The sequence below is a fragment of the Petaurus breviceps genome, unplaced genomic scaffold (genome assembly GCF_028583685.1).
Source record: "Petaurus breviceps papuanus isolate PSGF00001 unplaced genomic scaffold, PetGlider_PUasm1.0 188, whole genome shotgun sequence".
In the NCBI taxonomy this organism is placed as follows: Eukaryota; Metazoa; Chordata; class Mammalia; order Diprotodontia; family Petauridae; genus Petaurus; species Petaurus breviceps.
Genome location: NW_027185804.1, coordinates 35,357,872 through 35,371,307, shown reverse-complemented (window position 1 = coordinate 35,371,307; position 13,436 = coordinate 35,357,872). Strand labels below are relative to the sequence as shown.

The 13,436-nt window shown below is 46.7% G+C and overlaps 1 protein-coding gene across 3 annotated transcripts in view; it reads right to left on the bottom strand.

Annotated features, from left to right (window-relative positions):
• Window positions 1–4,150: 4,150 nt before the first annotated feature.
• Window positions 4,151–13,436, bottom strand: part of PRDM11 (PR/SET domain 11) — a 95,095-nt gene continuing 85,809 nt past the window's right edge. For all 3 annotated transcript variants that reach the window (XM_069091480.1, XM_069091479.1, XM_069091478.1), the window contains exons 7-8: window positions 11,599–12,240; window positions 4,151–8,234 (exon numbers count right to left, since the gene is read on the bottom strand). In XM_069091480.1, coding sequence (XP_068947581.1) covers window positions 6,070–8,234; window positions 11,599–12,240 — 2,807 coding nt within the window. In that variant the 3' untranslated portion in view covers window positions 4,151–6,069. The remainder of the gene's footprint in view (window positions 8,235–11,598; window positions 12,241–13,436) is intronic.

The following is a 13,436-nucleotide window of genomic DNA, read 5'->3' as shown; positions in this document are numbered from 1 at the left end:
AGAAAGAAAGGAAGAAAGAGAGAAAGAGAGAGAGAGAGAAAGAGAAAGAAAGAGAGAAAGAGAGAAAGAAAGAGAGAAAGAGAGAAAGAAAGAAAGAAAGAAAGAAAGAAAGAAAGAAAGAAAGAAAGAAAGAAAGAAAGAAAGAAAGGAAGGAAGGAAGGAAGGAAGGAAGGAAGGAAGGGAGAAAGAAAGGACGGAAGGAAGGAAGAGAGAGAAAGAGAAAGAGAGAAAGAAAGGAAGAAAGAGAGAGAGAAAGAAAAAGAAAGGAAGAAAGAGAGAAAGAAAGAAAGGAAGGAAGGAAGGAAGGAAGGAAGGAAGGAAGGAAGGAAGGAAGGAAGGAAGGAAGGAAGGAAGGAAGGAAGGAAGGAAGGAAGGAAGGAAGGGAGGAAGGGAGGAAGAAAGAAAGGAAGAAAGAAGAAAATAGTATTTTCCTAGTCCAAAAGTTGGAGGTTGGATGTAGAATGCTTACTCCTAGAGAAGAACAGGAAGAGAGAAGATGGGGTCAAGGAAGAAACTGAAAGAGTAAGAAGGTAGGGAACAGAAAAGAGAAAAATAGAGAACAAGAAAGGTAGGTAACCAAGGTTTGCATTTGGAGTTGCCCCTGGCTCTTAATACCACTTCTCAGGGCAAAGGAACATCATTAGATGCCTTTCTGATATCTTCTCCCATTTAGAGGGAACTTTGCCTCCTGTCTCATTCCCTCAGACCACCAAGGAAAGGATGGGAGATATCCTTGCCCTCCTCGGTCAGCCCTTCCCATGGAGGCAAATCTAAGTGCCTTCAACTCCTCCCATCCTCTGCCTACTGTCACCCCTATGTCTTTCCTCTTAGTACACTTTTGAAAACACACACACACAAACATATAAGAAAATTGAAATAAAAAAGTCCCTTTCCAGAAAACAAAGAAATTGGCACCAACTGCTAGGCAGGGACACTGATGTAATGTGACACAGAAACACATGGCAAGAATCCAAGTCATAGATGCCCAACCCTGAATATTATTAGTGGGATGGTGCTCCTTCCCAACACCTTGGAGGCAACAGAACAGGGAAGGCCCCATACCTAAATGAAGATGATAGTATAAGGGTGTTAGATCATGAGGTTTTAGGGCTAGAAAGAACCTCAGATAACATAACACAGAATTCAGAACTAGAAACAACTTCAGAATATAGAACAAGGAATGTCAAAGCTGGAAGGGAGCTCAGAATACAGAATATTGGATTTGGAAGCACCTTAGAACATGTAGAAGTGAATAGAATTCCATCTTGCATTAAGAGGCTTATTATGACAATAGAAAAGTCTACAATATATACCATGAAATGTATGAACATAGTACCCAGAATGCCAAACCTGGAAAGGATCTCACTCAGAAAACAGAACATAAAATGTTGGATTGTGATGGCTCTTCGGGACACAGAATGTCAGAACTGGAAGGGAACTTAGAACTCAGAATTCAGAGGTAGAAGGAATTTTAAAACATAGAACATTAAAGTGAAGAGACTTTAGAACATAGAATGTCTGAACTATAATGGACCTTAGAACCTAGAAAATAGAATGTCTGAGCTGGAAGGAACCTTAGAACACAGAATCTCTGAGGTAGAAGGGACCTTAGGACATTAGAACTAAAAAGAACTTGAGAACAGACTGTCTGAGCTATAATGGACTTTTGACCCTGGAAAATAGAATGTCTGAACTGGAAGGAACCTTAGAATATAGACTGTCTGAGGTAGAAGGGACCTTAGGACATTAACACAAAGAGGAACTTTAGAACAGGCTGTCTGAGCCATGATGGACCTTAGAAGCTAGAAAACAGAACGTCTGAGCCAGAAGGAACCTTAGAACACAGACTGTTAACATTGAAAGTGACCTTAGAACACAGAACATCAGAGCTAGGAGAGACCTGAGAACACAGAAAATGTGATCTTTAGCAATCATTGTCCAATTCCATCATTTTTCAGATGAACAGGCTGAAGCCCAGAGAAGTAGTGTTATGATTTTCCCAACATCTTACAGGCTCTTCCATCTTGGAACTGTCTGGCCTTGTGTAAGTGGAAAGGCTGTCACGAACAACCTAACTTAGAACATCAGTGGTTGTGACCTGGGTCTTGTAGGGGCTTAGGGGGTCATTCAGAAAGTCATCTCTCAAGGGTTTGGTCTAAAGACCACACCACATTGTTCTCTCACCACATGTGGAAGGGCAACAATGGACCCCCAGTTGAAAAGCACAGAACGTCTCAGTCATGGGGGCTTCTCTCCTTGTTATGGTTCTATTGCACCCACTTGATCTGTTTTCAAATTAAACCAGTGTCCTGACCTTGCCCAAGTGCAAGAGACTAAATTTTTCTCAGTTAGTCCATGGCTAGTGCCCCAGAGGGAGAGAGGTCATTCCCAATCAGGTAGAGAATGCCGAGTCCACAATTCTCACTTTGGAGCCAAAGACTGGGCAAAGGGTCCTGCTCTAGACTAAAGTGACAGTAACAGGGGGGCCTGGGGCCCCAAGAGAATAGGAGACCATCAATGGTCACTCAGAGAGGAGGAGGTCTGAGGATCAGTTTAAGGGAATGAGAAATATGGTATCCTGGGCAGTTCACCTGAGAGTGCCAGCCACCAAAAGACCCCTTTCGAGGAGGCTCAAGGGGGAACATTGGAGCATAAGAATTCACAGGTTAGATTTGTTGTGGAGGAGGTTTAGATCACTTGTAATTAAACAGTATGTGCAAGAAGGCCTAACACTAAGAGGTGAGATCACCCAGGATGTTTCCCTGGGTCTTTTACCTGGGGCAGTACTCTGCTAAAGGGGCCCGTGTCCCCTTGGAAGCTTTGCCTAGGACAGTCAGAAGCTCCTGCTTCTTCAGGCCCCCTGTACATTCTACTACATCCTAGGCCTGGCTGAGACTGCACAGGTCAGCCCGACCATAGAAGACAAGTCTGAAGAGACTAAGGTCCCTTGCTAGTGAACTCTTTAGGAGGCTGGAAGGCCATTGAGAGAGGACTTAGGACGGAAAGTTGACCAAAGAGCTCTGGGGACATGTCTGTGTCCACCCTTCCAGGACCAGAGCCTAGGGCTAAGCCCTAAAGGATTAGTCCCTGAGGCCAGCATGTGGAACCTCCCCTCCTGATTCTACATTGAGTGGTTTACACACGAGTAAAAGAACAGCCACCCTGTGGGATGGGCTAGAAAAAGGTGCGTGGGGCCAGTTGGCCTTGAGTCCCTTGCTTTGGGGCTGCCTTGGCACTAATCTTATTGACATCTAGCCCCGCCCTCCCACTTCTCCCTGTCTTGTCCAGCCTTCCCAAGCTGCCTCAATGGAAATCTTATAGACGGATATGCTTGTGGTCTAGGTAGGGAAGCAAAGGGGAAAGGGAAGGCTCCAGGCTAGTGCTGCCCAGTAGTACCCTACTTGGGTAAAGACCTAGCTGGGAAGGGACCTTTGAAGCCAGGGACTCCAACACCCCTACCGGACAGACGAGGAGGCCAGGAGTGAGTCACTCACTCAAGGTCACCAAGGGAGTAAGTGATAGAGCCAGGATTTGAACCCAGGTCTCTTGGCTCTAAATTTAGTGTTCCTTCCACAACATCACCACTGCTTCCCATCACCATGCCTACATGATGAATGCAGGGGAGTCAGGGGTCAGTTCAAAGTGAAGTCAGTGGGCCTACTCTTTGGGGGTAAGGCAGGAAGTGCTTGGGTCCTTAGGTATGAGTCCTGCCCACCTCCCTCCTAGGTTAGGGTGGGAGAGGGTGTGAGGGCAGGGAGCAGTGGGAGGATAATGAGTGAGAGCCAGGCAGGGTTGCTTTTTTTCATTGTAGAAGGCAGCTTATGAGGCCGGGCAGTGAAACCAGTAAGTGGGAGAGACTGGATTTTGACAACATGCTACATCACTGTTAAAAACAAACAAACAAAAAAAGTTTCAAAAATAATATATATATATATAATATATAATATATTTATATAATGAAAAGCTATCGACTAGCAGCAATGGTTCTAGAGTTCTCTTAGCACCAAGACCAAGGGGGGGAGGGGTGGGGGTGGGAACAGGAGACAGTGGAAGGACAGGGAAGGGAGAGTGTGAAAGGTTCAGTGTTGATGACGTCTACACTATAGGTTCGAGATGGCCAGCTTCTGGTAAGGGACCAGGTCCTCTCAGATAGGAAAAAGTGAAGGAGGAAACCTTCCCAGCCCTGGTGTTTCTCAACAAGCCAGGCTGAGGATGCTGGTGACCCGACCATGCTGGTCTCCATCTGACCCGTTCCGCTGCCTAGGATGAGGTGTGTGAAATGTGAACGGTTCCCACCCCCACCCAACAAAATGGACCTGCGTCCATAGTATAGGAATTGGATTTTGATTTAAATACACATATATGTCATCCTTATAAATAAGTACAAAAGTTTGTCAGCCCACACAATTATTTCTGACTCCCTTAGGAGGTACAGTGGTAGCAAATGAATGAAACAGCCCAAATTTAGACTTCCTTGGTCTAAATTGGTACTTGTCTTAGAGGGCAGGTAAGTGGCTATTTCTAAAGCTTATGATATTTTCATTCATCTGTGTGTTTGTGTGTATGTGCACGCGTGCATGACTGTGCATTTGTATGGACTCAGGTATGCTTTGCTTGGACCCATGTCCAAGCATGTAAGCATATATGGGACCATGTGTGTGTTTGTGTGTCCGGGTATGTGCATTGTGAAAGTGCATTTGTGTGACCATGTGTGCAACCATTTAAGTGTGGGTGTGTGTAGGCTAATTCACTGAGTGGCTGTCCCACTTTTTGCTTTTTTTTTTTTTCATTCTCTTTAGGACATTTTTACCCTTCAAAGAAGAAAGATTTCACAGGGATAGACAAAGCATCCAGCTTCCTGCCAGGTTGTGGACTAATTGTGTGATCACCTTGGTCACAAGAGAATGAGTGAACCTCTGGGAAGTCCCTGATGTGACTAACCCAGGACTCACCTTGCATTGATAGCCCCTGCTATTGACTAAGAGCAGGTATTCTGTGACTATTACAAAACAAACCATCCCACCCCCCAACACGACGATCTATGCCTAGAGAATATAAATAATTAGAATCTACTTTTCTTGTTGTCATTCTCTTATTTTCAGCCCCCAATCTTTGCCACATTTGGGGTCTGGATTTGGAGGCTTGTTGACTGTTCCCAAGAGCCCAGGACTGAAAGAAATGTTATCGTCTTAAGCCCTAGGACATTGTAACAGAAAGGCAAAAGGTTCAACCTCTCTTCCACCTGGCTCAAATCCCATCCTCTGTTGCCACTGGCAGACCACGTACCCAGGGTCTCTGGGTAGAGACCAGGGGAGGCACATGGGGAGATGAGCCATTTGGTTTCCCTCCTCCTCCCATCAGCAGGAACTGGGGATGAGGGAGTGGAGGAAAGGTGTCACTATCTGACTGACACTTTTGCTTCTAAGACAGTGAGAAGAATAAAATCAGGAAGTGGATTCCCAAGTTGAAGTAAATGGAGGAAGGGGAAGGGCAAAAACACTCCATTTTACAAATTGCCATCAGAAATAAGAAACCCAACTCCAACTGGGCCAGAACCAGTGAACAAAAGCCACCTTCCCCCAAAAGAAACATACAAATAAACAACAATGCTCTGACCAACTAGAGGAACCAAAAAACAAACAAATGAACAGACAAAAAAAACACCAAAAACCCAAACAAGAAACATACATGAGGTGAGCTACCAGAGAGGCAGTTGACAGAGACCCGTCGTTTTAGCTTATACTGTTGGTTGATTGTTAAGATTGGAACCCCCGTGGCCCCCAGCACGGGCCATGATGAGGAAGAAGAGTGAAGTGCCGTGGATATTGCAGCTGCCAAGTTTTGTAGATAAGAGAAGAGTGTTCAACATCATCCCATCCTGAAAACTCTAAGTAGCTTCAGTCAGATGCATGTTCCCTTAATTTTTTTTAAATTTTCAGTGTGGGTTTATATATATATATATATATAATATATATATATTTATATAATATATCAAAGCTTAGGAGTATAGATATTTTTCTTTAAAAAAAAATTATTCAACAGCTTGGTAAAATCTGAGGCAATGACTTCCTAGAGATCTGAGTAAAACTCTGACCCGTGGTCCATGCTTGGAAGCATTGGCTTCTGGTCCAGGGCGGACATCCTGCTGAGGACTTCAGCAGACAGTGTGTAACTATTGCCGGACTTCTCCTCAAACCAGCTATCCAGTGCCCTCTTGGCATCAAAATTGGCAATGGGGGGTCCGTTTACAGCAATTGTCAAAAGGTCACTGAGCTGTTCCAAGGTCAGGCGGGAGCGGTTGTTTTTACGAACTCGCTGGAGGGCAACCCGGCCTTTCTCGCAGCAGGCTGTAGAGGTGGGGAGAACTTTAAGGATCTGGATGATTTTATTCAATAGGGGAAACCTCTGTTTGTATTTGCAGATGTGGCTGATCAGGTCTTTGAAACCATTCTTGGTGTAGTAGTCAGCCTTGAGCTCCCGCCATTCCATCAACAAGCTTCCCCTCGGGTCCAGCCCTTCTCGGCAGATCTCCCTGGAGAAGGACGGGATGGCTTCCAGATGATCGAAGATCTGGACCATGTCCTCTTTGCCGTAACTCATGAGCTCCTCGGTGCTCCTGGGCCAGGCCGTCAGGTCAAACACCTGGCAGGCTTTCACAAAGGTCCGGCTACGGGAATCAAACCTCTGGGCCAGGATTACCTGGGTCTTCTGGCAGATCTTCTCCCGGATGGACTGGAATTTGGCCTCAGCCACCCGCAGATTCTTCACAGCAACCCCATTGAAACTCTCTCGGAAATTCTCCTCGAACTCTTGCAGATACTCCCCAGGAGAGTCGGCCAGCCGACTGATCTCTTGGATGGCCTCCTCGATCTTGTCGTCCACCTGGGACACGAGGAGGTATTCGCCCTGGAAGATGTAGGCCAGTCGGGAAAGCACAGCGATCACATCTAGTAAGAAATAAATCAGCTTGATTGACTGGTAGTCCATGAGGAACTGGAGCAGGGCCAGAGCAATGGCGGATGCATCGGCCCGTTGGGTCTGCCCACTGACATCCTTGAGGTGGGCAACCACTTCCAGGTAGTCCTTGATTAGTGCATTGAGAACATTTTGCTCCCCGATGATCCACCTCACGGCCCGGATATCTCCCAGGAACTCTGTCTCCTCGCAAAGGGTAGAGGCCGTTAGACGGAGCTCGCACATCAGGCGGGGTGAATAGCGGTAGAAGCTTAACAGCTGCTTCAGGTTATTTTCGAGCTCCTCCAGGCAAGGCAGCTCCTTCCCACTGATAGCGTCCAAGATTTCCAGGTGGGGCCGGTGCACCATGAAGGGCAAACAGAGTAGCCAGGGCAAAGTCTTCCTGATTGTCATGAACATGCTGGCACGCAAACTGGCCGTGATGTTGGCCCCATCCACACCCAAGCCAATGGTGGGCTTCTCATCCTGTAGCCTGATCCCCAAGGAAGAGAATGCCCGATCTAATGCTTGGAGATAACTATCCGTGGTCGAGAACCCCAGCTCCTGCAAAGACAGGAATTCTGTAGCGGGGGGCCCATCGCTACTTGTGTACTGGACGTAGACGGCCACGGTGTCAGCCAACACATCATCACTCTGCCCGTCCAGGATGATGCTAAGGAACGGCGACTGACGGATGCGCTCTACCAGGTCTTCCCGCAGGGCCCTGGCGATGTGGTGAATCAGAATCTGGCAGTCTCCTTCGTTCATATATTGGTCCACCACTTTGAGCTCACACTTCCTCAGCAATTCTGCCAAGGGCCGGAAATCAAAGTAAGGCCTGCCCTCTAAGGCCAGGTGATAGGCAGTATTGAACAGCAGAGTCATGTTCCGGCACATCTCCTCCGTTTTTTCAGGGTGCATCCGGAGCTTATAGAGCTGCAGGCATTTCTTATGCAGGTTGCTTTGGCTGTGGAGCTTGATGGTGTGGATCTTGAACTGTTTGGAGCCGATGATGAAGGCCGAGGTCCTCGAGGACTGCACCGTGTACTGGCGGCACACGTGGCACCACATCTCATTAAGTGTGGGGGAGTACCTTAGGAACCAGAACTTCTTCAGCCACTCCTGCTTGAAGCGCCTGATGCGGCGTCCTGTGGCAGAGGACATCTTTGAAGGCTCATCCGTGGCCGTGATCATCTCATTGGAGACAGACTCATCGGCTGAGTCCACCTCCTGGTCATCGTCCTCCAGCATGGTTGGGACGGAGACCACGCTCTCTGAGGCTGAAAGAGAAATGCAAAGGGAAGTTTATGCCCTGTTGAAAAGGACATGGGGCCTTCCAAAACCAGCACCTTTATCATCCAAGGGTTCTACTGTGTTGAAGAAGTCAATGCCTCACTTCTGGATCCCATCTCTAAGGGATTTAATTTAATTTTGTTTATTTTTAAATTATTTTTATTTATTTTTGTGAAATATTTCCAAATTTTTTAATTTTAATCTTTGGAAATTTTGAGCTCCAAATTCTCCCCCACTCCTCCCCCATTCACTGAGAAGACAAACATGATATCGATTATACATGTCAAGGCATGAAAACATATTTCCACATTAGTAAGGGATCTGATGTACCAATAACACTAGTGATCCATGCAATGATCCACCTTCCAGGGCATATCTATAAATGCCACCCTGGCTAGCCCCCACCAGCCAGCATGTTCCTGAGCTGCCTCCCCTCACCCAGAGTCAAGACACCCTCTTAACATGCAAATAAACTTCTGGTATTCTGGCTTTGACAAAGCATTTCCTAGGCAGTGAGACTTAAGTAAGTCTCTTGCCCTCTCTAGTCCTCAACTTCCTCACCTGCAAAATGGGGGTCATAAAGATATACACCACTCACCTCTCAGAGTTGCTGTAAAGAAAAGGCTTAGGAATTTGTAAAGCACTAGGTTCCTGAGCATTACAAAGAGCTGCAGTTTCTGCAGGTCACAAGCCTTCCTTGCCTTAGGGAACACTCTTCTGCCTATTAAGTGGTCAAGTGACCATAACAAGGAAACCTATTATTCAGAGTCCAGCCTGGAGATGAACCTATATGTGGCAAGCAGGGCTGGTCCTCGGAGGACAGACATACACCAGAGGTCCCTGGGTCCAGCTTGGAAGACTGTGTCAGAACCAAATCTGATTGTCCTAGCTGTGGATAGCCCAGGCTCACTTCTCTAATATGATGAGACATTGAAGGACGATTGAGAGAAAGAATGCACTGATACGATAATAGCTAATATTATATTCTATATGTACTTAGGTTGGGTTATTCAGCAAGGCAAACTGGATGCCAATGCAGAGAATCGGAGAAGGTGCAATGACTTCTGGGTCACTGTTCCCCACCATGTCTATAGCCAACAGACAGCTAACAGACCATCAGGGCACAATGAGAGCTTTAGCTGATGCCCCATCCCCACTCACCATTTCATCACCCTCCTTCCCACATGTGGCCTTGTATTTCATTTTAATTTATCTTGACAGCATGGTATAGGGGATTGCTATTTAGCTTTTGAATCAGAAGACCCGGTTTGAAGGCTGACTCTGACACGCTTTGGCTGTGTGACCCAGCTAACTCATGGAACCTCTCATTGCCACTGGTAATTGTCTAAGATTAATAAATAACACATTAATTAATATTAGTTAATACAATTCAGAATGCATATCAATCTGCATTGATAGAGAGAGTTTCTGAATTGGGAGTTTACACTTATGACATCCCAGGTCCAATTGAAAACCAACATTTTGCATACAGTGTGTATATATGTATGTATACAGTGTCTCCCCAAATAAATGTAAGCTTCCAGAGGGTGAGGCCTGCTTTATTTCCATCCTTTTATCCCCAATACCTCACAAACAGTAGACTCTTGGTAAATACTTGCTGATTGACTGATTGATTACACCATTGGGTAGGTAAATCGGTACTTCTGATGGCTTCACTTGCATGACCAGCCAGGCCTAACAGATAAAGGTGGTCAAGAGGAAGAGGCAGGTCCATGGGACCAAATGTGGCTATCAGGGGCTCTGCAACTTACCACCCAAGGATGGTCTGCCCCTCTGCGCACTTTAACCCTGGATAGAAAGATGGGAAAATGGTAGAAGGTGGGAAGATGGGGGAGAGTTAGGGACAAGGGTCAGATAGTTCCCCTGGGGGTAGCATTGCCAGGCCACACTCCCATATTAAATGCCTCCATCTCAGTCTCTGGGGTTCTGAGGCTTCACAAATGCATAAATAGCAAACATAGCTTCTGTAGACCAAATAGATATGTCTCATGTATCTATGGCTGCTATTCTATCTGTAAACGTAGATGTATATGTATGTGCATGCATAACATGTATCAACATGTCCATGTGATTTAAAAATACACATTTATTTCTATCTAGATTTTAGTAAATTTCCTTTCAGTTTTAAACATTCAACTTTTGTTAGATATTTATCTGAAAGGTATTTTTTCTAACACATTCTATATCTTTCTGATGTCATCAACACTGATTTTAATTATGCAAAGCCTTTTTAATTTTATATAATTAAGTCTGTTGAGCTTGACATTTGTGATCTCTTCTACCCTGTCCTAGTTACACATTTTTCCTCTCTAGACATTGGAGATTTAACCTTCTTAAGGTTAATAGACATCTAACCTTCTGTCATACTTAATTTATCAAACAGACAAATGTTAGGTATAGATTCACGGTACATTTTTGTCAGAGATCAGGGATTCCCTCCCCCCCCCCCCCCCAACCAATACATCCTAAGAGGACAGCTACTATCAGGTAGCTAAGGTTAGAAAGGCTGGGAGCCACAGGACTAGATTGTATACTCTATCACTACTAATAAGGAGCATTTATACAGCACTTTAATATTTGCACAGGGCTTTACCAATATCACCTCATTTTATCCTCACAACACACCCGGGAGGTAGGCGCTGTCATTATCTCCATTTTACAGATAAGGAAACTGAGGCAGAGGTGAAGTGACTTGTCTAGGGTCACACAGCTAGTAAGTGTCTGAGGCTGGATTTGAACTCATGAAGATATCTTCCTGATTCCAAGTCCAGTCCTCTATTCACTATGGTGCCACCTAGCTGGGCAGAAACTACTCCTTGATTATATTTCCTTCTGCACATAGTAGCACTTAATATTGGTTGGATGGATGTAGGTTAAGGGAAAGGTAGTAGAGACAAGGCAACATGTTTCTTCACTCTCTGAATACCACCCCACTCCTCCCAATTTTAGCTCCCACTCCAAGCTTGGGCATACTCAGATTGGGAATAGAGACTGGCTAGACTCAGGCCAGGCTCTGCAACACCCTGGGTTCCACCACAAAGAGGTCAAGAACACAGCACACACCCCCTTCCTGTGGTGGAACTTGCTTTATTGACAAGGGGTAGGGGTACAACAGAAAGTCCTGGAGCAGCCCACCCACTGGAATGGAACACAGGCCTGTGGGACCCTCCTCACCCTGAGGCCATGATGCCCTCTGCCCAAGGTCCACCCTGGCTCCGGACACACCACATCTCCCCTTGGAAGGTTCAAGTAGTGGCATTTCTGGCCACCCTCTGCACTGCCTACTGTGTGCTCCTCCCTCTAGCCATCATCTCAACCAGGTCAACTCACCTGTGGGGTCTGAAAACTCGGGGAGCTCCGGTACCTGGGGTGGCAGCAGAGGGGGCTCGGGCAGCTTCCCAGACTTGAGCATGTCCAGTTCCGCCTGGAGCTCTCGTATCTTCTTTTTGAGGCGGATACAGTTAGGGCAGAAAGATGTGGTGGGGAGCTCATGAGGGTCAGATGCGAGGGAGGCCTCGGCTGGGCTGTCTGCCTTGAATGATGAAGGCTCCTCCTCCTCCTCCTCCAGCAAGCCTGTGTCTTTGGAGGGACCATAGGAAGCCCCTTGGGGAGCCTTCCATTCCTTCTCCCCCTGGCTCCTGGAGAGGTCCTGGGGCCCGTGGGGTACAGTCATCCCACACTGATCATACGCGTCTTCTGTGTGGAACTTGGGGGCTTTCCTGAGGACAATGGGGGTGCCTGGGGCCACAGGGTGCTCCTCGATCTTTGAAGTCTCCAGGGAGGCCTCCAGAACATCCTTGAAGATGAGGTCAATCTTCTTCTTCTTGGGCGGAGGGTGGGCATCCACTTCCTCAAAGCCACGCTTGTAAGCGCTCTTGCCATGCCTCAAGACTGTGAGCTGAAGAGGGCCTCGAAGGTCCTCCTGGTGATCCAGGGCCTTCTCAGGCTTCTCTCGCGGCAGCTTTTTATCTCCTAGGAAGGAAAACCAGGGTGTGAGGAGGTGGGGAGAAAAGATCAAATCGGAAACACCAAGCTAGATCAGCACAACTATCCTTTGGCCACCCATGGCTGGTGCTGGCTCCCACATCCTGCCCAGAGCGGCAGGTGGGACCCCCAAAGGATGATGAATGGAGGGCCCTAGGAGAACGTGTCAAGATGGAGTCCTGTGGGCAAAGCAGTGTTTTGTGATAGAAAGAGCCCCAGAACCAGAGGTGGCAGACATGAGCTCAAATCTTGGCTTTTCTACTTACTACCCACTGGACCACAGGTAATAATAATAATAATAAATAGCTAGCATTTATACGGTGCCTTAAGGTTTGCAAAGGTACATTGTCTCATTTGATAATTTGGTTTGAATAAGTCACTTCCTCCTCTGGGCCTCAGTTTCCTCATTCTGTAAAATGAGGGGTTTAGACTAGATGAGTTCCAAAAGTGCCTTCCAGCTCTTAAGTCCCAAGCTCTCATGAGTCATTCATTCATTCAATGAAAAGGGAAAAACAAAGAACCTTCAGGAGCCCTGTGTCCTCAGGCCCCTGGAGGAAGAAGACTCATCTGGCCAAGCTGGGGGAGGCCCGAGGCTGGCCAGGGAAGAACTCCTCCTTCCTCTCTCCTCCCCCTTTGCTCCTGACAGCCTGAGGATGGCAGCTCCAGCTTAGTGAGAGGTGTCAGGAGCATGACGTGCTGGGAGGGGCATTCTCTACGAGCCACTGACTGCCCTGCTCCCCATCCCAGGAAAACCTATTTTGCAATGAGATTTTTCCTATACACCCCTCTCTAGTGGGAAAAATGAAACAAACAAAGCACTGATTCTGGAGTCAGAGGGCCCAGGTTCAAATCCTAACTGTAGACACTTACTACCCTTGTGACTCTGCACCACTTAAGCCCTCTGTGCCTCAGTTTCCTCATCTGTAAAATGAGGGAGTTGGACTAGATGATCTCTAAGGACCCTTCCATAGCTAGACCTAAGAATCTTTTCCTTGATTAAAAAACTGGATTATATAAGAACAAGTGAGGTCTTTCCTCATCCCCATAGCTATTAGTGTTCTTCCCAACAAAACCCTTCCCCAGAACACACAGACACACACACAGACAGACAGAGAGACAGAGAGAGGAGAGGAGAGAAGAAGAGAAGAGAAGAGAAGAGAAGAGAAGAGAAGAGAAGAGAAGAG